We start from the raw sequence: 26,115 nt of genomic DNA on the forward strand, positions 1-26,115 counted from the left end.
CCACGTGACCCGGAAGTGTCTCCGGACAGCGCTGGCCCCCGGCCAATAGATGTGAGATGGGCGCACAAACCCCAGAGTCTGTCAAGACTGGCCCGCTCGGGCAGGGGTACCTTTACCTTTACCTTTGTTAGCAAAAATGTACAGCGGTACCTTGGGTTACAGACGCTTTAGGTTACAGACGCTTCAGGTTACAGACTCCGCTAACCCAGAAATAGTACCTCGGGTTAAGAACTTTGCTTCAGGATGAGAACAGAAATCTTGTGGGGGTGACAGAAGGCCCCATTAGCTAAAGTGGTACCTCAGGTTAAGAACAGTTTCAAGTTAAGAACGGATCTCCAGAACGAATTAAGTTCTTAACCCGAGGTACCACTGTATAAGACAAGTACAAGTATTTGTTGGAAATGTAAAGAAGAAGAAGGAACCTTCTATCACAGGGGTCAGCAAACTTTTTCAGTAGGGGGCCGGTCCACTGTCCCTCAGACCTTGTGGGGCCCGGACTATATTTTGAAAAAAAATATATGAATGAATTCCTATGCCCCACAAATAACCCAGAGATGCATTTTAAATAAAAGCACACATTCTACTCATGTAAAAACATGCTGATTCCCGGACTGTCTGCGGGCCAGATTTAGAAGGCGATTGGGCCGGATCTGGCCCCTGCGCCTTAGCTTGCCTACCCATGTTCTATCATATGTGGTGGATGTGTAAGGTAACAAAAGCATTCTGGGAAAAGATATATAATGATATGAAAGAAAATGTTTAAAACAACTTTTATAAAGAAACCAGAAGCTTTGTTATTAGGAATTGTAGGTATTGAGATCCCAAAGTAGCACAAAAGGCTTTTCATGTATGCAATTACTGTTGCACAGATGCTACTAGCCCAGAGATGGAAAGTAGATAAAGTCCCTACCATAGAAGAATGGCAAATTAAACTGTTGGACTATGCCGGAATGGCAAAACTGACAGGAAGGCTCAGGAACCAAGAAGACAAAAACTTCAAGAAAGAATGGTAAAGATTTATCATTTATTTAGGAGACGACTGTAAACAAATGCAAACATGAGCAGGATTCTAATCACACTTGGAATGTAACAAATACAGTGGTACCTTGGGTTAAGTACTTAATTCGTTCCGGAGGTTCGTTCTTAACCTGAAACACCACTTTAGCTAATGGGGCCTCCTGCTGCCGCCGCGCCGCCGGAGCACGATTTCTGTTCTCATCCTGAAGCAAAGTTCTTAACCTGAAGCACTATTTCTGGGTTAGCGGAGTCTGTAACCTGAAGCGTCTGTAACCCGAGGAACCACTGTACTATGGATAATATGGAGAGATTTAAAATATGGAAGATGAAATAATGTGCGGTTGACAATGTTGACAATAGGATGCGTGGAGGGGATAAGTGGGAAATCTAGAGATTCAGAGAAATCTGTAAATATGAGCATGTATTTGGTATTGTTATAACTTTACAGTTGTAAAATCAAATAAAAATTATTTATTAAGAAAAAGACCCCCAAAGTGGCTTGCAACAGCAGAAGGGCTTAAAGGATGTGTCCATAGTCTGTCCGTCCCCCACCTCAGGTTCAGTCCCTTGATCCTGAGGGTCCCTCAACCATTATGAATAGTTGAGAGCAGGGAGAGTCCAGGGATATGCACCAGGAAGTACGGTAGGCAGGAAAGCACCATGCCCCATTCAAAAATCAGGTCTTTAGGATCCTATTCATTCTCTTTAGTTTCATATTGTCCTATTTTATCTCCAGCTTTTTACTGTGCAATTGTCCTCTGCCCTGAGATATGGGATTGGGAGTATGTGGGGAGGAAACCAAATCAATAAATAAGTAACGCAGTCAGATGTAGGCTGGGAATAGAATTTTAATGTCCTTTGAAAATACTTCATTGATTTTAATTTGTATTCAGTTTCCTTTAAAAAGGAAAATGCACTCCAAACACCAAGCAGACTCTGAAATATACATTTCTCTTGGAAATGCCTGAAATCTCGCCAACAACGCCAAGCCAAGGCATATGAAGTGCAATCGCTAGGATGTTTACTCAGAAGTAAGTCCCACCGATTTTAATGGGTCTTGTATCTGTGGATTGGGTTGTAGTCTTAATAATGCAGTTTTCATTTTGTCCTTCACCTGTGCCACGTATTACAGTTGCTCATGCTATAGATTAAATTGTGATTTATTGACACTGTCGCGTCTGCTGGTCTAATCGTGACACAGCTGAAGAACATAATCAACTTTTATGGCAGGGTTTCTACAAGGTGGTTAGCACAGCCCGCCAGCATGGCTGAGACTGTTTTGCTAATGACCAGCCTGGAATTCTTCAACCTACTATGAGACCCAGAGCAGTATAGTGGTTAGAGCAGGCATAGGCAAACTCGGCCCTCCAGATGTTTTGGGACTACAACTCCCATCATCCCTAGCTAACAGGACCAGTGGTCAGGGGTGATGGGAATTGTAGTCTCAAAAACATCAGGAGGGCCAGCTTTGCCTATGCCTGGGTTAGTGTTGGACTGGGACGTGGGAGACCAGGGTTCAAATCTTTGCCCAGCCATGAAACTCAGTGGGTGACTTTGGGCAAGTCACAGTCTCTCAGCTTAGCCTACCTCAAAGGATTGTTGTGAGGATAAAATAAGGAAGAAGAAAACCATGTGATCCTTGGAGGAAAGATGGGAAATAAATGTAATAATAACAAAAATGATAATGATATGGACTGGTAAAAGGGTATTGGGAAATGATCCACAATGTAAAAAATGTTTAAGAGTAATCCCCCCCCCCAAAAAAATGGAGTCCTTTCTGTTGAGGATAATTCAGACTGAAATTCCCAGATGTCATAAAAGGGTATTTATGTATACCACTACTGCGGCCCGTGTTTTGGTAGCCCCCAAATGGAAAACTAGCGAGGTCCCAACCAATGAAGAATGGCAACTTAAGTTGACAGAATATGCACAACTTGCAGACTTAACACATAGAATAAGAGAGCAAGAAGAACAAACGTTTAAAGAAGATTGGAAAATGTTTATTGAATATATGGGAAATAATTGTGCACAACCGAAAACGCTGGTAGCATTAAGATAAATTCAACAGTGTAAATAAGTTTTGATGGATGCAATAAGGGAATACTGAATGGTATAAAAGGTAAAGGTACCCCTGACTGTTAGGTCCAGTGAATGGTATAGTTTTTGTAAAATATGCAGGGATTTAGGATATGTAAAATGAATGATGGACTTCCCTCAACTTTCTCCTCTGGTTTGTTGCATATTAATTTCTCCTGCTTTTTGATTATACCTTAATATCATATTCTCTAAATTGAGTCCTTTCTATATTCTGTTTGTTAATTGTAAGTGTTTAGTCAAATCCTGCTAGTGAGTTCATTTCTTTGTTTCTGTAGATACATCATAAATGGTTCCCACTCCTTTTTAAAGTCTCTGTTGTCTCTATCTCTTAATCTCTCAGTCAGTTTGGACATTTCGGCATAGTCCGTAAGTTTGTCTTGCTATTCTTCTTTGGTTGGTATTTCATCGCTTTTCCACTTTTGGGCTAGCAGTATCCTAGCCGCCGTTGTACCATACATGAAGATTTTCTTCTTCTCTTTCGGCAAGTCTTGACCCGTAATGCCTAATAAAAAGGCTTCTGGGCTTTTGACAAAGGTTATCTTAAACATCCTTTTCGTTTCATAGGTCTGCCAAGTCTTCTAGTGCCATTTTGGCTATACAGTATAAGTAATGACATGCACAACTAGAACGTAAGAAATAGAGGGAATAATTAAATGAGACTCGCTATTAGGTATGCATGCCAAAGACACAAATCATATTGCTTTACACAAACGGTGATTGCACTGTGCTGATAACATGATAGGCATGCTATACTTATTCTAAGGCTGTCCTTTTAAAAAAATATATAAGGTTGTTTGTGTTTCCTTCCTTCCCTCTTTTTTTAATGTTACTTTGAATTTATCCAGCAGTAGACATTAAATTTGTGGAGAATCTCCCTCCATCTCACTGAGCCCTTCCCCTACTGAAATCTAAAGCTGCCAAATTCAGATCTTTCAGATCCTCCTATTGCTTCCCACTCATGGAAGTTGAAGAGTTATAGTCATGTTTACAAAACAGGAGTTGAGTAACTTTTGCCTGTAGTATCTCAGATAGCAAATAAGCTACACCAGCAGTTGGTGGCCTGTTTCTGATGCTTTTTAGGAGAGATGTCATCTGCAGAAGGCAGAAGGTGAAGATTTTACGTTCTCTGGAAGCCAGTGAGTGCTATGGATCTCCAACAGAGGATTCTAACACCTGCATCAAACAAGTCACCATTCCCAGGATTTTTGGACAGGAAATAATAATAATAATAATAATAATAATAATAATAATAATAATAATAAATAAAAAATAAATAAGCCACTCTGGGCAGCTTCCAACACATATAAAGGTAAAGGGACCCCTGACCATTAGGTCCAGTCTTTGGCTGACTCTGGGGTTGCAGCGCTCATCTCGCTTTATCGGCTGAGGGAGCTGGCGTACAGCTTCTGGTTGATGTGGCCAGCATGACTAAGCCGCTTCTGGCGAACCAGAGAAGTGCATGGAAACGCCATTTACCTTCCCGCCGGAGCGGTACCTATTTATCTACTTGCACTTTGACGTGCTTTTGAACTGCTAGGTTGGCAGGAGCAGGGACTGAGCAACGGGAGCTCACCCCGTCGCGGGGATTCAAACCGCCGACCTTCTGATCGGCAAGTCCTAGGCTCTGTGGTTTAACCCACAGTGCCACCCATGTCCCAATTTCCATATAGTTGGTACATAATTCAAAGGAATGTTTTCCTCTGAAAATTTAAACTTTTTTCTGCACGGTCATGTTTTTGCAATCTAAAACTTTCTCCCAAAACTTAGGAAGCGAAGGACGTTGTAAAAACAGGCATTTCAAAGAAGCATGATCCTTATTGCATCTCCAACATCATGCTGCCTTTGACTGTCCTTTTCTATATAACAGTAATGGAGTCCAGTAAATTCTAAATATTATTTTCTGTTGTATAAGTTATAGTTTAACAGCCATAGACGCCTTTGCTACAAAAGGTAAAACACTTTCCCACTGTCTAGGTAATATAGAAACCTCCAATTCTTTGTTCCAGTCATTTCTTAAAATCTTACACCACCCAAATGATCCTGGGAACTTTGTTTGTAAAGGGAGCTAGAAATTGCAGGTTCTTGAGAGTTCTCCTAACAACTGTCAGCAAGTTAGCAAACTGCAGTTACCAGAATTCTTTTGGGGGAAGCCATGGTTGTTCAAAGTCGTGCAAGAATGCTTTAAAATAACACTTTGGTTGTGACCTAAGATGATATAGAACTGACATAGGTTTGTAACATAGATATAGGTTTGTAACACAGAGGTTTGTAACATAGACATGGGTGGCGCTGAGCTTCTTGGGCTTGCCAATCAGAAGGTTGGAGGTTCGAATCCCCACGACGGGGTGAGCTCCCGTTGCCCTGTCCCAGCTCCTGCCAACCTAGCGGTTCAAAAGCACGCCAGTGCAAGTAGATAAATAGGTACCGCTGCGGTGGGAAGGTAAACAACATTTCCATGTGCTCTGGTTTCCATCATGGCACCCCGTTGCCCCAGAAGCTGTTTAGTCATGCTGGCCACATCACCCGGAAAGCTGTCTGTGGACAAACACCGGCTCCCTTGGCCTGAAAGTGATATGAGTGCCGCAACCCCGTAGTCGCCTTTGACTGGACTGAACCGTCCAGGGCTCCTTTACCTTTACCTTTACCTTTTATGCCTTTTGTCATATCTTAGGCTGTTTTATCTGATTGTGTTGATGTGATTCGATCATCATAGGTCCAACGTTTTGGTTGCATGTGCTTAAATCAATATTTTTATGGAACTTTTAAAAATAGAATCACAACATTAAATCACAGAAGTTTCATATTTTCCATTGCCTTCCTCCCCCTGGTTCCCCAGCATTTGTGGTTCAGATGGAAGCATTCCTGTTGTGCAAACAGCCAAGAATGTGACTAGCAAAAACCGCAACCTCTTAACACACACACACCACAGAAAAGGGAAGGGCAGAGGAAGTGTCAACAAAGGAGTGACAGTCAACAAGGAAGAACGAGATGTTTTCCTCATTCATCTCAAATGCATCTCTCTCCTAAAAACCTCATGCTTGGATGAGATCAAGATTCAATAGTCTGCAAGCCTGTGTTTTCTTGACAAGACAGGATGCTTCAACAGTGTGTCACAGTGACAGTGTGGTTGTGAGATCACCTTACTGGAGATACTGAAATATCCAGTTCACCCTTTGGCTGTTCGGACAGGGCCATTCATTCCCCCATCCCCTTGACCTTGACCTTGACACAATATTGTGTGTAACACTCCCCTACAGAGCCAGCAGAAAAACAGTTCTAAGCAACTCGCGTGAGCAGAGTTCTACAAGCTTCAAGAGAAGGCCAAGACACATGCTGTTGCCATCTGGAAAGTCTTCTAAAAGTGGATTTCATTAGGAGGAAGTGAATATGCGCAGCTTGCAGACTTAACATATAGAATAAGAGAACAAGAAGAACATACATTTAGAGAAGATTGGAAAATGTTTATTGAATACATGGGGTGGAACTTGTGTGCACTTGAAAACGTTGGCAGCATTAAGATAAATTCAACAGTGTAAATAAGTTGTGATGGATGTAATAATGGAATACTGAATGGTTTAGTTTATGTAAAATATGCAGGGATTTATGATATGCAAAATGAACCATGGAAAGAGAAGGGAAGTCATTGATATTCTAAGGATGTTTAAATGGGTATTTTAATTGTAAAACAGAAAATTTAATTTAAAATTATATATTTTTAAAAAGGTGAAACCCAGAGAAGGGAAGAAATCAGAGATTTTCCCCAAAGCTGAATTCACCCCGTCCTAACCTGTGAATTTTCACATTCCCAATATGTGTTTTTGATGTTGGATGATTACCGAGATATAACATCATGAGCGTAGCCAGGAATTATGTTGCGAGTAACCAGGGTTTATTGGGGGGGGGGGTGAGGACACGTCTAAAAGATTCGGAATGAAATGTCTCCACAACAGCTGGTTAAAATTACTTTCTTTCTTTTGACCCCAAGTGCTCAGAAAAATCTGTCAACATCCTTTCTACAATTTCTACTTTTAGTTACGTATTTTTATTTATTTACCTGATTTGGATTGGGGGACACCTGCTCCCCCGCCCGCCCGCTACACCAATGTTAAACCATAACATACGTGATGCGCTTCCAACATGCAAGCTCAAGCCTGCCCCATACGGCGCCGTGAGTTCAAATGCCAGGAATCCATCAAACCAGAGCTAACTTGGAAGCCGTCCGGGAAACTTTGGCCGCCGCTTGGAAAGCTTGCAGCGGCACTCCTTTCCCGGAAAGTTGCGTTAAAAAGAGGAGTGGGAGCCGCAGGAAGTCCCACCCCTGGCCCTAGACGAACCCCCTCCGAAACGCTTGGCGCATTTGCGCGGAGGTTTGCTCCGGATCCGAGGACGCCTTCGGGAAAGGACTGGAGATGCGCGTCTGAAGGAGACTCCGCCCAAGAGGAGCGCAGGCTGGCGACCTTCCCCTTTGCGCCCTTGCGCGGCGGCACTTTCGCTTCCAAGGCTATTCCCTCCCCGCGCGGCGCGTCATCCCCGACGAGGAGCCCGTGGGACGGCGCGGGGCGAGCACCTGGAGGCTGCCGGGCCCCTCCTCCCCTGGCCGGGGAAGGGCGTCCCTCCGGCGTGCGGGCTGGCTGGAGCGCCACAAAGCGGGGAGCTCGCCGGCCGGCTGGTGGAGAGAGCGGGCGCGGATTCTTGCTTGGCGCGCCTGGAGACCCGGGACTCGAGCATGGCTTTTGGCAAGAGTCAGAAGGATCCCTTCGGCACAGCCGTGGGGCATCTGATCGGTAAGAAGCGGCATCTTTCCCCCCTTTGCCTCCCCTCACTGCCAGCCCCTGGGTGGCTGCCCCTGTACTGAGCGGAGCGCCAAACTTTCCCAAGGCACCGTCCCATTTTCAGACAGGGAGGGCGGGCAGCGGCGCGGTAGCGGAGGCAGCCTTTGCGCTCCGAAGGGCTCAGGTGGCGTCTCCAGGTCTGGAGCCGTTGGGGAGACGCTACCTGCCAGTGCCTGCAGTACTAAGCTAGCCTTGCCAGTGGTGTGGCTCGGGGCGAGACAGCGTTCCCATGTGGATGTAGGCGGAGAGGGAAAGGATAGTTTCTGCTGCCCTTCCGAGTTCTGGAAACCTAACAGGCTTCTGGGTCAGCGGGGCAGGTAAGGGGATATTCAGCTCTGTGTTTAATGTTTTTGCACCCCCTCCTAGTGGGCTTAACCAGGATTTATGTTGGGGGGCAGGCTTTATTTTAGAGGTTCCGGACCTCAGTTAAGTATTTTTATTGATGGGGGGCAATTTCCCCCCTTGGCTACATCCATGCCCCCCTCCTGTAGATGGAATTGTGTATTACCTGCCTGGCTAGATGGCTTTTGGCGTTTCCTTCAGATTCTGCTTCAAATCTGATAGGCCAACTTTGCTGTATTTATGGGTGGTGGTGGTGATGTCTTCTGCTCATTTTGCTGAGCTGGTCTCCTGGACTCCTGCCTCAAAGTCCTACTTTAATGGCACTGCTGTACTGGGTGATACACTCAGTTAAACTACAGCACTGTGGTTTTTCAGCTCCTCCAGGGCCATAGAAACCCAAGAGCTACACCAGCTACTCTTGCCCCTCCAGGGGGTTCCAATTCCAGGTCCCTAACCAATTTGTTTGCTGTTGCCGTGCTAACTAGTCTCCTCCCACCCACTGTGGGAGCTGTCCCATGAGCAAATATCAAGCAGCTGCATTTTATTTATTGCTATTACTTTTCAGAAAATTTATATGCCGCTCAATTGTAAAGGAAAAACTAATATTTGAAACATTCAAACACAATTAAAACAATTAAAACCAACCATAAGCTAAAAAATACTGATTAAAATGCATGTGTTGTTATTGATGAACACTGTATCTTGATGCCAAGATAAGATTCAGCGGCTGAAATTTTGATCAGGGAAGGCAGAAAAGCCTCACCAGGAAAGAAAGAGAAATCTTTGATAGCCTTATCTCTGTTTTGGAGGTCAGACATCACTAAGCTTTAGTCAGCCACAGAGGATCAGAAGGTCTCCTTGTTTGGCTCCAGCGAAACAAAACACCACCCAGGTTGCTGTTTGTTCAGAATATTTCTTAACAATCCGTCATCAATAGAAGCCAAGCTGGTGTGTGCACTGCATTCACACAACGTATAAATGCTGTGTAAAGTTGACAGGCGAGCTTTACTGTATCAGAACACAATAAAGCGAAAAGCAGAATGGGACCCTATCCCAACAACCCCCTACAGTCTGAAGTGCCAGGGCAAGTAGAAAAGTGTTTCGACTTTTCTGATACCTGTGGACTGCAGTTCCCAGCCATGGGGCGCTTTTTACTCATGCTTTTCTTAGCCACTCTATGTGACAAGTGTGGAGGCTGGAAAATGTGGCAGATTCCCTGCCATTGTTAGACATGTGTGCCTTTCCTTTGAACCAGTGTTCAAAATTAGCCGGGCGCCAGGCGCGTTTTGTGACTGGCGTGGGTCCATTTGCTACCACATTAAGTTGGCGACAGACATCCCCATCTGGCTGGCCCCTCCTCAGTTAACCTCTACAACGACCCTGCGAGGTAGGTGAAGGGGCGGTGACTGGCCCATGGTCACCCAGTAAGCTTCGTGATGGAGTGTGGATTTGAACCTTGATCTCCCGGGTCTTAGTCCAACACTCTAACCACTTCACCATGCTGCCTTCCTTGAGTTCTTCTGCTATATCAATTAAGTAGGCAGATAAATATGGGGAAAGCAAAATGTCACTTAGAGAAGGATCTGAAATATTTTCCTTGAAGCTTGAGTTTGTCTTATTCTGGATTGCTTTATTTGATGTTTTGATGTGTGATTGCTTTATTTGATGTTTTGATGTGTTGTGCACCGCTTTGAGATTTTTTTCTTTACTATATAAAGTGGTATATTGTAGAAATGAAATGAACAATAATAGTAATAACAATAATAGCTCTCATTGGGGAGGGGGGATGGCACCTAGGCTGTTGTGGTGACCATAACCTAAGGTTTAATCTGCCATTTGGCAATTAGCTTATACAGTGGTACCTCGAGTTACAAACATTTCGGGTTACAGACTCCGCTAACCTGGAAGTAATACAGTGGTACCTCTGGTTGCGAACGGGATCCGTTCCGGAGGCCCATTCGCAACATGAAAAGCCCGCAACCTGAAGCGCTGTATCTGTGCAGGTGCGCAGCACGATTTGGCGCTTGTGCGCATGCGTGAAGCGTGATTTAGTGCATCTGTGCATGCGCAAGCTGCGAAACCCGGAAGTAACCCTTTCCGGTATTTTTGGGTCGCCGCGGGACGCAACCTGAAAAAAGTAACATGAAGCAAACGTAACATGAGGTATGACTGTACTGTACCTCGGATTAAGAACTTTACCTCAGGATTAGAACAGAAATTGTGTGGCGGCAGCGGGAGGCCCCATTAGGTAAAGTGGTACCTCAGGTTAAAAATGGTTTCAGGTTAAGAACGGACCTCCGGAACAGATTAAGTTCATAACCAGAGGTACCACTGTATATCCGAGTTCCTAACACTGCTTAGGAACCCCTCTCACCTTCTGTCCCTCAGGAACAAGGGAGGAATAAAAGTTCTACATCAGGAATGCCTCCTCTTCTCCAAGAGGCTGCTGGAGAGGCAGAGTTGCAGGGGCTGCCCCCAGGAGACATCAACTCCAGCCTCCAAGGAGCACACCGCTGCAGCAGCGGGTCAGCGGGTGATGCATTCTTTGGAGGCCAGATCTGCTGCCCCTGTGGATTCTGCCTCCCAAGGCAGCAACCCCACCTTGCCTTATGGGTGGGCCAGCTGTGCTTCCTTAACACTGTTGACTTCCAGTTAAGAGCTCGGAATCCATCCGTCAATTCCCCCTTTCCCAAGCCTGTGCGCCTCTCTTCCCTTCATTTGGAGCGACTGCAGCCCACGTTCCCTGCTGCCGTGCTCAAAATAATGAATGTTTTGCATGTTGGAATTCCCCACTTCACTCAGACACATGTGTCGAGTTGGGGGTGGAGGGAAATGCATTCCTTTAGCTGCTCTGGATTGTGAGGATGATGGGAGTGGTTGGAGACTCGCTAACGGAGTGACTCATCAAGGTTTAAGTGATGCTAGTCAGTTTCAGTCCATTCTCCCCAGAAAAAAAGAGTGAGTTTTCCCCTTGTACAGTGGTACCTCGGGTTACAGATGCTTCAGGTTATAGACACTTCAGGTTACAGACTCCGCTAACCCAGAAATAGTACCTCGGGTTAAGAACTTTGCTTCAGGATGAGAACAGAAATGATGCAGTGGCGGTGCGGTGGCAGCAGGAGGCAGCGGCAGCGGGAGGCCCCATTAGCTAAAGTGGTACCTCAGGTTAAGAACGGTTTCAGGTTAAGAACGGACCTCCAGAACGAATTAACTTCTTAACCCGAGGTACCACAGTATTATATAAGGGATGTGCAAGCTGGAGCGGTATTGGTGCTTGCTTAGCTGAGGAGTGAGGGGCCTTCCGTCTCCCAGCTGAGCAGTTCAATGAAGCCCCAGTGCCCCTCCAGCCTACGGGCTTGCTTGTAGGGCTGGGCAATGTATCTCGGCTGCTTCTAAGGTGGGGAGGAAGAAGCTGGCAAGATACAGGCATTGTGAAACATCAGCATGTTGTGGTACAGTTGTACCTTGGATCCTGAATACCTTGCAGCTCGAATGTTTTGGCTCCTGAACGCTGCAAACCCGGAAGTGAGTGTTCCAGTTTGCGAATGTTCTGTGGAACCCAAAGGTCCGATGCAGCTTCCGTGGCTTCCGATTGGCTGCAGGAGCTACCTGCAACCAATCGGAAGCTGCACCTTGGTTTCCGAACGTTTTGAAAGTCGAATGGAATTCTGGAACGGATTCCGTTTGACTTCCGAGGTACCACTGTATTTAGCTGTTGATATAAAAGGTAACTCCTGCCAACCTAGCAGTTCGAAAGCACAAAGTGCAAGTAGATAAATGGGTACCGCTCCGGCGGGAAGGTAAACGGCATTTCCGTGTGCTGCTCTGGTTCGCCAGAAGCAGCTTAGTCATGCTGGCCACATGACCCGGAAGCTTTATGCTGGCTCCCTCGGCCAGTAAAGCGAGATGAGCACCACAACCCCAGAGTCGGCCACGACTGGACCTAATGGTCAGGGGTCTCTTTACCTTTACCTTTATAAAAGGTAAAGACTGATGTATCACAACCTCTGGCATATGAAGGGGGGCAGGGGAGCGCAGCGCCCCAGGTACCATGTGGGTAAAGGGCGCCATCGCGGCCACCCCCTCGGGATGCGCAACCCCGGGACACTTGCCACACCCCCACAGGTGACGCGCCACACCCCCGGGATGCGCGTCAGCCATGCCCCCGCCTGCTCTCCACTCCGGGGGCTGCAGCCTGTTGCTCCACCACTGATCAAATGCTGAAAAACAGATCTCGCCCAGCCCTAGTTAAAGCAGATGTGTGTTGAAGTCCAGTGACATTTAGAGGTCATCTGTGACTGGCTCCCCATCCCTGTATTAGCAGAGGCAAGGTGGACAGAGTTTCAGTGCCCTTAGGCAGAGGAGGAAGTTTCAGCGAGGGCAGCTAATGTCACCTTTGCAGGATAAACATCACTTGCTAACATTCCTACTTTGCTTAACAGTTATTAATAAAGTTGCAGAAGTCTGGTCCTCCCTTGCAACAGGTCCACAAACTGATGCCCTCTACAGTTGTACGTCCGGTTAAGAACTGAATTCGTTCTCGAGGTCCGTTCTTAACCCGAAACTGTTCTTAACCTGAGGTACCACTTTAGCTAATGGGGCCTCCCACTGCCGCCGCGTGATTTCTGTTCTCATCCTGAGGTAAAGTTCTTAACCTGAGGTACTGCTTCCGGGTTAGCAGAGTCTGTAACCTAAAGTGTTTGTAACCCGAAGCGTTTGTAACCCGAGGTACCACTGTAGATGTTTTTGACTACCACAGCCCCTGTCAGCTGAAGCCAGTAAGCTGAGTGGTAGCCAAAATACCTGGAGGGCAGCACGAGGTTGGGGGAAGAGCGTTCTAGCCTTTGTTTGCTGATATCCAGTAAGCCACTTTCAAAGCATTTCATAGAATCAGAATGCTGGAAGCTGGATATCCTAGGTGTTTCCTGACATTGGCTAACTGGTTTCTTGTTTCTTTTCTTTTTTATATAAAGGAAGGAGATTTAAGACTCAGGGTACTTCAGAGGGAATGACCCATTTTAAATCAAAACTCTTTATGCCAGTCATTTGAAACAACCAAAGTTATATTAGGTGTCTGTATACAGTGGTACCTCAGGTTAGGTACTTAATTCGTTCCAGAGGTCTGTACTTAACCTGAAACTGTTCTTAACCTGAAGCACCACTTTAGCTAATGGGGCCTCCTGCTGCTGCTGCGCCGCCGGAGCACGATTTCTGTTCTCATCCTGAAGCAAAGTACTTAACCCGAGGTAATATTTCGGGGTTAGCGGAGTCTGTGACCTGAAGTCTATGTAACCTGAAGCGTATGTAACCTGGGGTACCACTGTGGTGTCTGCATAGCTATTTTGGATGGGAAGAGGTATAAATAATAAAATTATTATTACTATTATTATTATTACTCTTTACTGGAAGTAAATCTTTGTCTTTGCAGAAAAGGCTACTTTTGGAGCACTGCAGACAGAAGAGTGGGGTCAGTTCATGCACATCTGTGATATTATCAACACAACTGAGGAAGGGTAAGCTGGTTCGTGTTCTGCAGAATTCTCATGGAATTTGGTCTTGCTGATAAGACATATTGGCCTTCCGTGTTAAAAGTCTAATCCTGTTTGTAGGCCGATAAAGGCACTCCACACCCCGGTATAAACCCTTTGTCCTCTGTTGTGCATGTGTAATTTTACAATTCGCTCATCTAGAAAGCCACATGTGAAGGCAGTAGGGAATCTGATTTCAATACGTATTTGTCGATACTTTTACATCTCAAGTTCATGTTTACCGATGCATGTTTGTTTATTTAATGAAATTTATATGCTGTTTGAGTGTAGCGGTTTTTAGAGTTGCCGACTTTCAAACAGTCCCTATAGCTGTGCCTTTAACTGAAGCGTGAACAACAGCAGTTACACAGGGGCCGTGTTTATCGCCATGCTGTCAAAAGCTTTGCCTGTGAATTCCTATTAAAGGCACAGCTACAAAGGCTGGTTTAAAAGTTGGCAACGGTAACTGCATATGCATCTTTAAAACATGACCCATGAAGCAACCCTAGAATGTCTGGTTCATGACTGTGTGCAGTAGGTAATGTTAGGACCTTGGTTGAAAGTGAGATGAGTGCCACAACCCCATAGTTGCCTTTGACTGGACTTAACCGTCCAGGGGTCTTTTACCTTTACCTTAGTTTCTCTCACCTGAATGGGTCTATCTGCCAGCAACTTCTAACGTCAAATTGGGAGGTGCTCTTGAAACGTAATGCAATCAAGTAGAGAAACTACAGAATTTAGAGATGGGATCAAGACTGCAATAATGGGAGGCCCATTGGTTCTGCTAAAATCCATGGGATCCTTATTCTGAAAAGGGAGCATGTAAGTGCCTTTTTTTTTAAAAAAAAGAAAAGAATTCTAAAAGTTCAGTTTCTTTGTCTGGGGGTGGAGTGGAGGACTGTGTTTTTTCCTGATTCTCCCCCCCCCCCCGCCTTCACATCTCTATGAGCAGCTGTGCTGCGTGATAAAGGAAGGGGTCATCACAGTTGCAATATTCACATGGGGCAAGCCGGTGGAAGCAGAGCAAGGGTTAATCAGCCCTTAGCTTGTGACTCACATCATGAATGATCCAACACCTTGAGCCCTCCAGCTCTTCCCCAGTTCCAAATAGGACCGTATTCAAATTAGTCACTGACCGTATCTTCAGAAACAATCTTCAGATGTGGATAGGTGATTGGTTGCAAGCGAAGTGCTGTGCTGTTTTCTCACTACTGGAATGAAGAAACGACGTAGCCAAAGGCTGGTCACTTACAATGTAATGATGATGACTGTGTGCGTTCCTTGATCCTAACATTTAATTTGGATGAGCAACAAAGACATCCACTGTAAAGAGAAGAGTCATCGGTGGCAGTCGGTTGTGCTCAGTTAGCATGAGCTAAAAGGAACATGCTTTCTTCCTAGAGAAAACTCAGCCTTGTAACATCTTAAGACAGGGATGGGGTGCCTGGAGCCATCAAGTTGTTGCTGGACTACAACTTTCATAATTTCTGAGCAGTGGCCACGTTGGCAGTGCACTCCTTTGACCCAATATTTGCTCCTGTAACGCAACATAGTGGGGGGAAACGAAGAGCACTGCTAGTGTTAGAAATGCACGTATTGTGTTCATCTGTATGGAAAATGTATCCCCCGCGTTTATTGTAAAATTCTCACGAGGGAGGAGCAAAGGTTTCTCCTTACTTTTCCTCCTTCGCCTCACTCTCATAGCATGGATTTATAAATAAGGTAAAGGTAAAGGACCCCTGGACGGTTAAGTCCAGTCAAAGGTGACTATGGGGTTGTGGCGCTCATCTTGCTTTTCAGGCCGAGGGAGCTGGCATTTGTCCGCAGACAGCTTTTTGGGTCATGTGGCCAGCATGACGAAACCGCTTCTGGTGCAACGGGACACTGTGACAAAAGCCAGAGCACATGGAAATGCTGTTTACATTCCCACCACAGTACAGTGGTGCCCCGCAAGACGAATGCCTTGCAAGACGGAAAACTCGCTAGACGAAAGAGTTTTCCATTTTGGAGGTGCTTCGCAAAACGAATTTCCTGTGGGCTTGCTTCGCAAGACGACAATGTCTTGCGATTTCCTGCTGGTTTTTTCCCCTCCCCCCTTTTTCTAAGCCGCTAAGCCGCTTATCAGCTGATCCGATCAGCAGATAAGCCGCTAATAGCGTTAATAGCGCTAATCTGCTAATCCTTCAATGGGCTTGCTTCGCAAGACGAAAAAACCGCTAGACGAAGAGAATCACAGAACGGATTCTTTTCGTCTTGCGAGGCACCACTGTAGTACCTATTTATCTGCTTGCACTGGTGTTCTTTCGAACTGCTAGGTTGGCAGAAACTGGGACAGAGCAACGGGAGCTCACTCTGTAACGGGGATTCAAACTGCCGACCTTCCGATCTGTAAGCACAAGAGGCTCAGTGGCTTAGACCACAGCGCCACTCGCTCCCATGGATTTATAAATATGGTGGAAAGCAATACCCAACCCCATCACTCAATAGTGCATCTACCTATGAGGTGTAGTGTACTTGTTTATCTGCTAGCATGTGGGGAAAAAAATATCTAGATTGTTTTGAAGCTTCCTATAATTAGACTGGAGGAGAGCCAAGAAGCTGATGTGAACACCCTTAGTCTTACACAATTTGCCACAGGATTTTTGATAGGGTAATCTAGTGTTATTAGTGTTTGGGCTCAGATAATGGGTGAGACTATTTAGGCAGCGTCCTCATCTTCTCCGTTTAAGAAAAGGTTTGAGGATCTGACGTGAAAACAGAGGAGGCGGCAATAAAACAATCTCCTTTGAGTCTCTGGCTCCACTGTGCAATATTTAAATACTAAGCCGCTGCTGCTGCTGCTAAATTTTGCTTATAAATGGAGCACATTGAAGTGCTAGATGGGGAAGAAAGAGAGGAATGTTTGGGGGGGGGGGAATTCAGTTCAGGGTTGCGGGAAGCTTCGCATTGGACGATACAAAGAGAATTCTTGTTTGAAAGTTTTGTAACCCGCTCTGAGATCTGCGGATGGCGGGCTGGCTAAAAATGCTTTTAAATAAATGAACAAATCTCTGCGGTTGGTTTATCAGCTGCAGAAATAGTATGGGCTGCTGCTTTCTGTGTTTGGGGCAGCATGAAAGGTGAGATTGGTGCTTTCAGGATTCAGTGACTGTAATTTGTTTTTACTGATTTTAATACAAAATTCAAACTTCTTGTAATTTGCCTTGGGACCTGCTGGTGAAGGGTGGATAATAAAATGAATAATAATAATAGTATTTCCCCAGGTTCCAGCATTCGGTCATACTCAGGCATGACCAAGAGATAGCATGACCATTGATTATGCAGTTGAAGCAGTCAGGGTATGAGGATAGGAGCAGAATCTATTGACCAAGACTGGGGGACACTGGAAGACACGTGGAACAGAGGGAGTTCCCACTGAAATGTGTCTCCCATATAAGTGGGGGTTTACTTTCTCCCATATAAGTGGGATGGAGTTAATTAATTAATTACGGTGAAGCCTCGGGTTGCGAACATGATCCGTGCGGGAGGCATGTTAACAACCCACAGCACCGCATCTGCACACGTGCGGGTTGCGATTTGGCCCTTCTGAGCATGTGCAAAGCGCGATTGCCAAAACCCGTTCTGGTACTTTCGGGTTCAGCGCGGTGTGCAACCCGAAAACACGTAACCTGGAGCATCCATGACCTGAGGTACCACTGTACTTGGTTTTATGTCTACCCTGCCCGTAATCCAACCAGACCCCATGGTGGTTCTTCGTGTTTCTAGAGAAAAATAAAGCATTGCAATTGGGTACCCTCTAGGGACGCGGGTGGCGCTGTGGGTTAAACCACAGAACCTAGGACTTGCCAATCAGAAGGTCGGCGGTTCAAATCCCCGCGACGGGGTGAGCTCCCGTTGCTCTGTCCCAGCTCCTGCCAACCTAGCAGTTCGAAAGCACATCAAAGTGCAAGTAAATAGGTACCGCTCCGGTGGGAAGGTAAACGGCGTTTCCGTGTGCTGCTCTGGTTTGCCAGAAGTGGCTTAGTCATGCTGGCCACATGACCCAGAACCTGTATGCCGGCTCCCTCGGCCAATAAAGCGAAATGAGCACCGCAACCCCAGAGTCGGCCACGACTGGACCTAATGGTCAGGGGTCCCTTTGCCTTTACCTTTTTACCCTCTAGGAAATGTGAGAAGAACCTGCCTACCGCCCTATATTCTGGGTGACCAAGGATTCTGAACATCCATTTGTTCACACTTTGCAGGGTATCTCTACACACAGCCCACCTGTCACGAAGACAGTAATCTTGCCGCTGCTGAAATACAGTGCATTATTTCAGTTTTATCTGGATTTTCTTCCATGCAAACAGTGGCTGCAGTCTTTATCTCTCTGGCTGGTGTCGCAGGGCAAACAGCGTGCTAAGTCACTGCTTTTATCTGGTTTCCTTTCTTTTAATTGCAGACCCAAGAATGCGATCAGAGCACTAAGGAAAAGGCTTTCCAAAAACTGCAACCATGTTGAGATTCGTCTGACGCTCTCTGTAAGTATAATACTCTTGATCCTCATAAAAAAGAGTCTGCTAAACACAGAAGGGGACACATTGGATTTCTCTGGAACACAGCCCAGGGAGGAACCTGTTTGAGCAGAGCATTTTACTAAACAACAGCAACAATTTTCCTGACACACCAAACATGAACTTCGGGGGAAGGCGGTGCTCATTTTCTGGGTCATGTTTAGGTGAATATCGTCTGGATCCTTGCCTGGGGTTTCTGAGCACTATTCTTTATGGACAGAGGTCAATTGTTCTTCACCGTTGGAGATTGTCCAACAGATTAACCTCTGCTTTCCACCTTCATGGCTTCCGGGGGGGGGGGATTGAGCCAGTATTATGAAGAAGACAAACAATGACATCTGGAGATAAGTCTTTGCTCATCTTCCAATGCCCCACCTGGGTTCCATCAGGGGCCTCCTCCTCCTCCTCCTCCTCCTCCTCCTCCTCCTTCTTCCTCTTAACACTTAATTTTATTTATTTAAAATTTCCTCGGTGATCACTCATAGCCAAGTAAAATTGTCTTCCATGAAAATGGTCTTAACAGTGAGTATGTAAGTGACTGTGGAGGCCAATTCTGGATCCACACGTCCTTCCACAGTGGGGACATAGGTTTCTGGGCGGGAGTTTATGACAGGGAGGGTTTGCCATGCTTGCCTTCCTCTTAGCACATTTCTCCATTTCACCCTGAGTTTGAGCATCTTCAAAGCCCATGACACCATTGGTAGAGGCTGTTCTCCAATTGGAGCGCTTGCACGCCAGTGTTTCCCAGTTGTTGGTGTTTATGCTACTTTTTTTTAGATTTGCCTTGAGAGAGCCTTTAAACCTCTTTTGTTGACCACCAGCATTACACTTTCCATTTTTAAGTTTGGAATAGAGTAGTTGCTTTGGAAGACGATAATCAGGCATCCGCACAACATGACCAGTCCAGTGAAGTTGATGTTGAAGAATCATTGCTTCGACACTGGTGATCTTTGCTTCTTCCAGTACACTGGCACTAGTTTGCCTGTCTTCCCAAGTGATGTGTAAAAAATTTTGGAGACGTAGTTGATGGAATCTTTTGAGGAGTTGGAGATGGCATTTATAAGTTTATAAACCAGGCACCACCACCATCCCTTCTAAGGTGTGAGAACTGCTTCATTGTAACCTGGGCAGGTGGTGTTGGGTCTAGAAACATGTTTGGGACCTGAATCTCCCACACTACATGGTTGCTGGACAGGGGAAGGCCTCTCAGCCATGGGCAGTCCTCATAACTCACATCATCACCCACAGGCGCCTCATAAAATGGTGTTTAGCATGTTACTCAGAAAATTGCTTCTTGGTTTTCCTTTTTGAATAAACGCACTCTGGTTAAAGACTGGTTAAGAAGGGAAAGAGTAGCATCTTGTTCAGTGTTGTGTTATTCCAACGGCATTTTCCACTTTTACAAAGTGGAATATGCGATTCCGTATTCATTAGTGCAAAATAAAGTCCATTATGGCATGTGTTCTTAACCATAGACAAACACTGATGGCTTCTAGCCAGAGGTAAGGGGAGAGGTATTGAAATCACAGAATAAAGGTCACTCAGTCAGAGCAAGCAAGATACTGTCTTTTATTTTGATCGACAAACTTTGGAGTTGCATAGATCTCAGTTTGTGGTTTGCCATTCAAGAGAGGCTTTGGAAACAACAGCAAAGAGTCTTGTGGTGAAATAAAGGTTCACAAATGTATCATGGAATAAGCTTTTGGAGAGAGAGAGAGAGAGAGAGAGAGAGAGAGCCTGTTTGAGCCAAGTCACAATGTGTACTTGCTTATCTGCCGTCTTGTGTTGAAGAAAAATGAGTTGCGACAGAGGCTTAATGAGAAGGGGATTAAAATGAAACAGTAGACATCGTAAATGCTATCACATGAACAATTGTGTGTCTTCCTGGTTGCCCCACCTCAAAAAGGAATGAAAGGGCAACTAAAAAAAATCAAGGATAGCATTTTTTTTCCAGAAATAAGAGAATTAAACAGGGAGAAGACTTGGTTAACTAATGTAAAAGAGAATGGAGATAGTTGGCATGAAAAGAATGAGTAGGAAACAGTATCTCCCTTTCAAAATACAACTCAGGATTATTTATTGAAGCAGTTAGAGCATTTTATGATGAGCTAAAGGATAAGCTTAGTTATACAATTGGTAGTTAACTTATGCCATCGATTGCCCCCAGGGTGTTATAAGGAAATGGCATGGGATTTCTAAAGGATTAATGGAATGTTTTGGAGAAATAGGAATACAGTCATACCTCATGTTATGTTTGCTTCATGATACGTTTTTTCAGGTTGTGTCCTGCGGCGACCCGGAAGTACTGGAAAGAGTTACTTCCGGGTTTTGCCGCTTGCGCTTGCGCAAACGCATAAAATGACGTCACGCGCATGTGCAGAAGTGGCGAATTGCAACCCGCGCGTGCGCAGATGCGCCGCTGTGGGTTGTGTTCTGTTCATGTTGTGAACAGTCCCCCGGAATGGATCCTGTTTGCAACCAGAGGTACCACTGTATTGAGAGGTGCAAACTAACACTGCAACCTGTGTGTTACCAGCCACAGGCAACAAACAACAGGAGATGGCTGTCCCTGTTAGATGTTGGTTATGACTTCTTGGATGGTCAGAAGCACTTCCAGTTTAGATGGATCATTGTTCTGACCCAGAATCACATTGCTTGTGCGTATGTTAACCTCCCATTTCTGCCCAGGATCTAATCTAGGTCAGTGATGTCAAATGGTGATATGGGTTAGACTGTTTGGTGCCATAGGAAGCAGTCCATTGGTTTAAACTTACATAACGTAATATTCCCAGGGCTTGTAATAAGCAGAAATGTGTGACTCCTTTTTGTTTTTGTTTTGTTTCCAAACGTCAGCCAGTGCAAAAGTGACTTGGCAGTTCTTGTACACAGAGTTACCTTGTTGGTCACGGCGTATTATGCTGCTGCTGTGGAATTTGTGGAATTCGTTTTGCAAAAACATTATTACCATAAGCTAGGAAGTCATTAGGGCAAACAGGTGATTCACAGTGCTCTGTTACGAGTTAAGCTGCATAAATATGAATCGCCCCAAAGTTTTGGTGTTCAGGTTCTTTATCCAGAAGTGGCAGAACGTCAGAGACGGGATGAATTGAGTATGGTTCTGAATGAATACCTCTCCCCTTATTTTGCAGCCATGTTCCTATTTAACTTGAAAACATTCTGAAAGCATGTAAAGGTTTGCTGGCAAAGGTTCTGGGCTGGGTCTCCTTCTAGATTTCACAGAGCTTTTTATCCTGTTTTCCCTCTGTGTTGGTATTGTGGCTCTGAGTGATAGAGGATGTATGTTTCAGCAGAGCTCAGTTGCTTAGAGCATGGTGCTAATAACATCAAGGTCGCAGGTTCAATCCCTGTTTGGGGCAGCTGCATATTCCTGTGTAGCAGGGGGTTGGACTAAATGATCCTCAGGGCCCCTTCCAATGCTATGATTCTATGATTTAATACAGTCTGTTGAAGTAAAAAGGTAAAGGTAAAGGACCCTGGATGGTTAAGTTCAGTCAATGGTGACGATGGAGTGTGGCGCTCATCTCGCTTTCAGGCCGAGGGAGCCAGCGTTTGTCCACAGACAGCTTTCTGGGTGATGTGGCCAGCATGACTAAACCGCTTCTGGTGCAGCGGGACACCGTGCCGGAAACCAGAGCACACAGAAACACCGTTGACCTTCCTGCCACAATGGTACCTATTTATCTACTTGCACAGGCGTGCTTTTGAACTGCTAGGTTGGCAGGACCTGGGACACAGCAACGGGAGCTCACCTCGTTGCGAGGATTCAAACCGCCAACCTTCCAATCGGCAAGCCCAAGAGGCGCCGTGGTTTCAACCACAGTGCCACCCATGTCCCTCCTCTGTTAAAGTAGCCAGTGCATCACCTTTTATCTGTCCTTTGTGTTAAAGTCAACAGAGGTCTGTTAAGATGTTTTATCTGATGAGAAAATGTAGAGAAAACTCCATTGGCAATTTTTTTTGACTCCATGGTAGTTGGCACCTCAAAATTAAGTGGAGACATTGGAGCCAACTCCCAGCAGCCTTGGGGGCTTCTGCCCCCTCCACCAATAAAATATTTGAGGGGTCGAGTCCAAACAAAGTGGTTGGGCATTCCATTCAAATGGGGTGTGTGCACTGCATCATGTGATTGATTATGAGGGGCGGGGCTTACCTGGGCCCCCACAATGTTGTATTCAAGTTTCACCCCTGTGTGGAGATGCTACAGATTCATCTACCCTGCTAAAAGTCTCCCATCAGTATAGTCCAGCATGGTCAATCATGAAATATGTGATGTCCTGTCATCATCCCCAAATAATAATCTGCTATTGTAAAGACTAGTAGATTTATTGTATCCTAAGCTGTTGTGGAGTGGAGCCTTCAAGGCATGAAGAGTCCATATGAACTGGGTCTTGCTCATTCACTGTCTTGACAGCTCTGAGGAGTAAAAAACTGGTGCAGACTAGAGAATGGTCTGCAGGCACATGAGATCAACACCCTGCTGAAGCTAAGCAGGTCTGGATCTGGTCAGTACTTGGATGGGAGACTGCATGGAAACAACATGTAATAGCACCACTCTATTCTGCCTCCGTCTGACCACACTTGGAATACTATGTCCAGTTCTGGGCACCACAGTTTAAGAAGGATGTTGACAAGCTGGAACATGTACAGAGGAGGGCGACCAAGATGTTCAGGGGTTGGAAACCAAGACTTATGAGGAACGCTTGAAGGAGCTGGGTATATTTAGCCTGGAAAAGAGGAGATACAATAACCATCTCCAGATATCTCAAGGGCTATCATGTGGAAGAGGAACAAGCTTGTTTTCTCCTGCTCTGGAGGGTAGGTCTCGAACCAAGGCCTTCAAGTTACAAGAAAGGAGATTCTGACTGAACATATATGGAAAAGCTTTTTGACAGTAAGAGCTGTTTGATGGTGGAACAGTCTCCCTCAGGAGGTTCTGGACTTTCCTTCCTTGGAGGTTTTAAAGCAGAGGTTGGACGGTCATCTGTCATGGATGCTTTAGCAGGGGGTTGGACTAGAAGACCCTTGGGTCCCTTCCAACTCTTACGATTCTATGTTGTTTTTGGTTCCATGATAAAAGAAAGGCAGGATTCTGCCTGGACACTGAGGTCCAACGCTGAGGGCCTTCTGGCGGTTCCCTCGCTGTGAGAAGCCAAGTTACGGGGAACCAGGCAGAGGGCCTTCTCAGTAGTGGCACCCTGTGGAACGTGCTCCCACCAGATGTCAAAGAGAAAAACAACTACAGTGATACCTTAGGTTAAGAACTTAATTCGTTCCGGAGGTCTGTTCTTAACCTGTAACTGTTCTTAACCTGAGGTACCACTTTAGCTAATGGGGCTTCCCACTGCTGCCATGTCGCCGCTGCGCGATTTCTGTTCTCATCCTGAAGCAAAGTTCTTAACCCGAGGTACTATTTCTGCGTTAGCGGAGTCTGTAACCTGAAGCGTCTGTAACCTGAAGCATCTGTAACCCGAGGTACCACTGTACCAAACTTTTAGAAGACATCTGAAGACAGCCCTGTGTAGGGAAGCTTTTAATGTTTAATAGACTATTGCATTTTATTATTTTGTTGGAAGCCACCCAGAGTGACTGAGGAAACCCAGCCAGAAGGGCAGGGTATAAATAATAAATTATTATTATTATTATTATTATTATTATTATTATTATTATTAAATAAAATACAAAGAAAGAAGAAGAAAAAACAAGTTCAGAAAGTCTGATGCTGTGCCCTAGCCCAGAATCCACATTATCACCTAAGCTTTCGGTTGTGTGGAATATAAAAACCAATATAGGTGTAAACAGGATATGTCTGTTAGCCTTCCGGGAGAGTAGACAGTTCCCCTGTGTATTCTCTGCTTAAGCACCTTCTACAGCATAGGCTGATTGTCATGCATGCATGACTGGGATAGCTGTTTGCATATTCTGAGTTGCTTCCTGTATCTTGTTGCGCAAGGCCATTAGCAGCAGAGGTGAGCAGATAAATAAGGTTGATAGGTGGCTGACTTTGGTCAGGCCTCAGCTAGGTTGCCCCAGGGCTGACACCCTGGGTTGGGGAGACATCTCAAGTTGCCTGAATACTTGTTTCCGGCATCCCTCCCCCCCCCCCTGCTCCTTTACAACCCTGAGTCACACAGTATTGCATACTTTGGTTCCTTGGTGTGCGTGTTTGCCTAGCAGAAACAACTCGGATTTCCACTTGGCATGCAGGTTACGTGTCAGATTTTTCATTTCATTTCTGTTTACCATTCCTGGGAGCTGAGCATTCTCTGTTCCAGTCGGTCGGAAAAGCTGTGATAACAGGACACCGGGCTTTGAGGTGTTTTATCTAATAATTTGTTCTGCAAACTTAAGGTTTCTCCGCCGTTCAAGGTTTTTTGTTGCTGTTGTGGGGAGAGGCGTCGTCATGCATATGTTCCGGTTGTTACAGGAGTTGCAGATAACATCCCTGACCTACTGCAAATGGATTCCATTTGCTTATGGTAAAGAATATTGGCAGCTAACACAAAACAGCTAGAAGCATTTTCTTCTCCCGCTCTGCTCCAAGCTTTTTATTTGTGGATCTGTCAAAGCCAGGAATCTGGAGGCCAGCTGAAAACAGAGGATGAAGTCTGAGGAGATACCGTATTTTTCGCTCTATAGGACACACTTCCCCCCCCCTCCAAAAATGAAGGGGAAATGTGTGTGCGTCCTATGGAGTGAATGCAGGCTTTCGCTGAAGCCTGGAGAGCAAGAGGGGTCAGTGTGCACTGACCCCTCTCGCTCTCCAGACTTCAGGCAGCTATCCGCAAGCCTTCTGAGTGCGGCAGGAGTTCCCGCAGGGCTTCGAAGGCTTGCGGATAGCAGCCTGTTCTGGGGGCTGGGGTCGGGGGAAGCTTGGGCTTCCCCCGCCCCAGCCGCGCGGCTAAAAATGAAGCCAAGACAGCGAGCGGGATCCATCCCGCTCGCTGTCTTGGCTTCTTTGCTCTTTGGGGCTGGGGGGGGGAATAATTTCCCCCCTTTATTTCCCCCCCTAAAAACTAGGTGCGCCCTATGGTCCGCTGCGCCCTATGGAGCGAAAAATATGGTAGTTCTGTGGTGGAGCAAAGCCAAACTGAGTAAGGAAAGTGCAGAGTGATTTGCCAACCAAATGTTTCAGTTCTCACCTGACCTGGAGGGGTTCCAGCCAGGTTGGGGGAAGGTTAGTCTGCGAGCCAGATGAGGGTGCCCTTGGGAGAGAAAAACGTAAGATGCTCAGTATTTTACAAGGCCTCCCAAGCTGTCTGACGGGTTGCAGCCTCTATGCCCAGAAGTAAAGAATGGAAGTTTTATAGCCCTGTAGGGTCTGATCTGCCTTTAGGCAAGGCTGTTGGTGGTGAAACTTGATGTGAAACTGTAATCCACATCCCTTCCTACACTGCACGATGTGTGCAAGAAAATCAGATCGGTGTCAGAATCCATGTGGAAATTCTCTTCCTGTATGAATATAGAATAATGATAATTAATAATAATAATCATATTTCATTTATACGCCGCCCATCTGACTGGGTTTCCCAAGCCACTCTGGGCCGCTTCCAAGACATAAAATCACAATAAAACATCAAACATTAATTGTAACAATCTGATCCAATGTAAAAGTCATAATAACTTTAAAATAAACAATTTATATCAAACAAATCAGCATTCAACAATCCATCAGAATCTAATAGTAAATGGTAAAATTAAGCAGCAGATAATAATTAAACAGTTCAA

General features: G+C 45.6%; 1 protein-coding gene and 1 long non-coding RNA gene across 2 annotated transcripts in view; one reads left to right on the forward strand and one right to left on the reverse strand.

The window, feature by feature from the left end:
- LOC309526641 overlaps positions 1-26,115 on the reverse strand; it is a 173,693-nt gene that overhangs the window by 90,441 nt on the left and 57,137 nt on the right. The gene's annotated exons all lie outside the window — the stretch shown is intronic.
- The window catches only part of TOM1L1 (target of myb1 like 1 membrane trafficking protein), a 57,914-nt gene continuing 39,105 nt past the window's right edge, over positions 7,307-26,115 (forward strand). Inside the window, exons 1-3 of the mRNA XM_082212622.1 lie at positions 7,307-7,898; positions 13,717-13,801; positions 18,258-18,336. Of these exons, the coding sequence (XP_082068748.1) occupies positions 7,841-7,898; positions 13,717-13,801; positions 18,258-18,336 (222 nt within the window). The 5' untranslated portion in view covers positions 7,307-7,840. The remainder of the gene's footprint in view (positions 7,899-13,716; positions 13,802-18,257; positions 18,337-26,115) is intronic.

The sequence above is a fragment of the Podarcis vaucheri genome, assembly GCF_965113315.1.
Source record: "Podarcis vaucheri genome assembly, chromosome: 2".
In the NCBI taxonomy this organism is placed as follows: Eukaryota; Metazoa; Chordata; class Lepidosauria; order Squamata; family Lacertidae; genus Podarcis; species Podarcis vaucheri.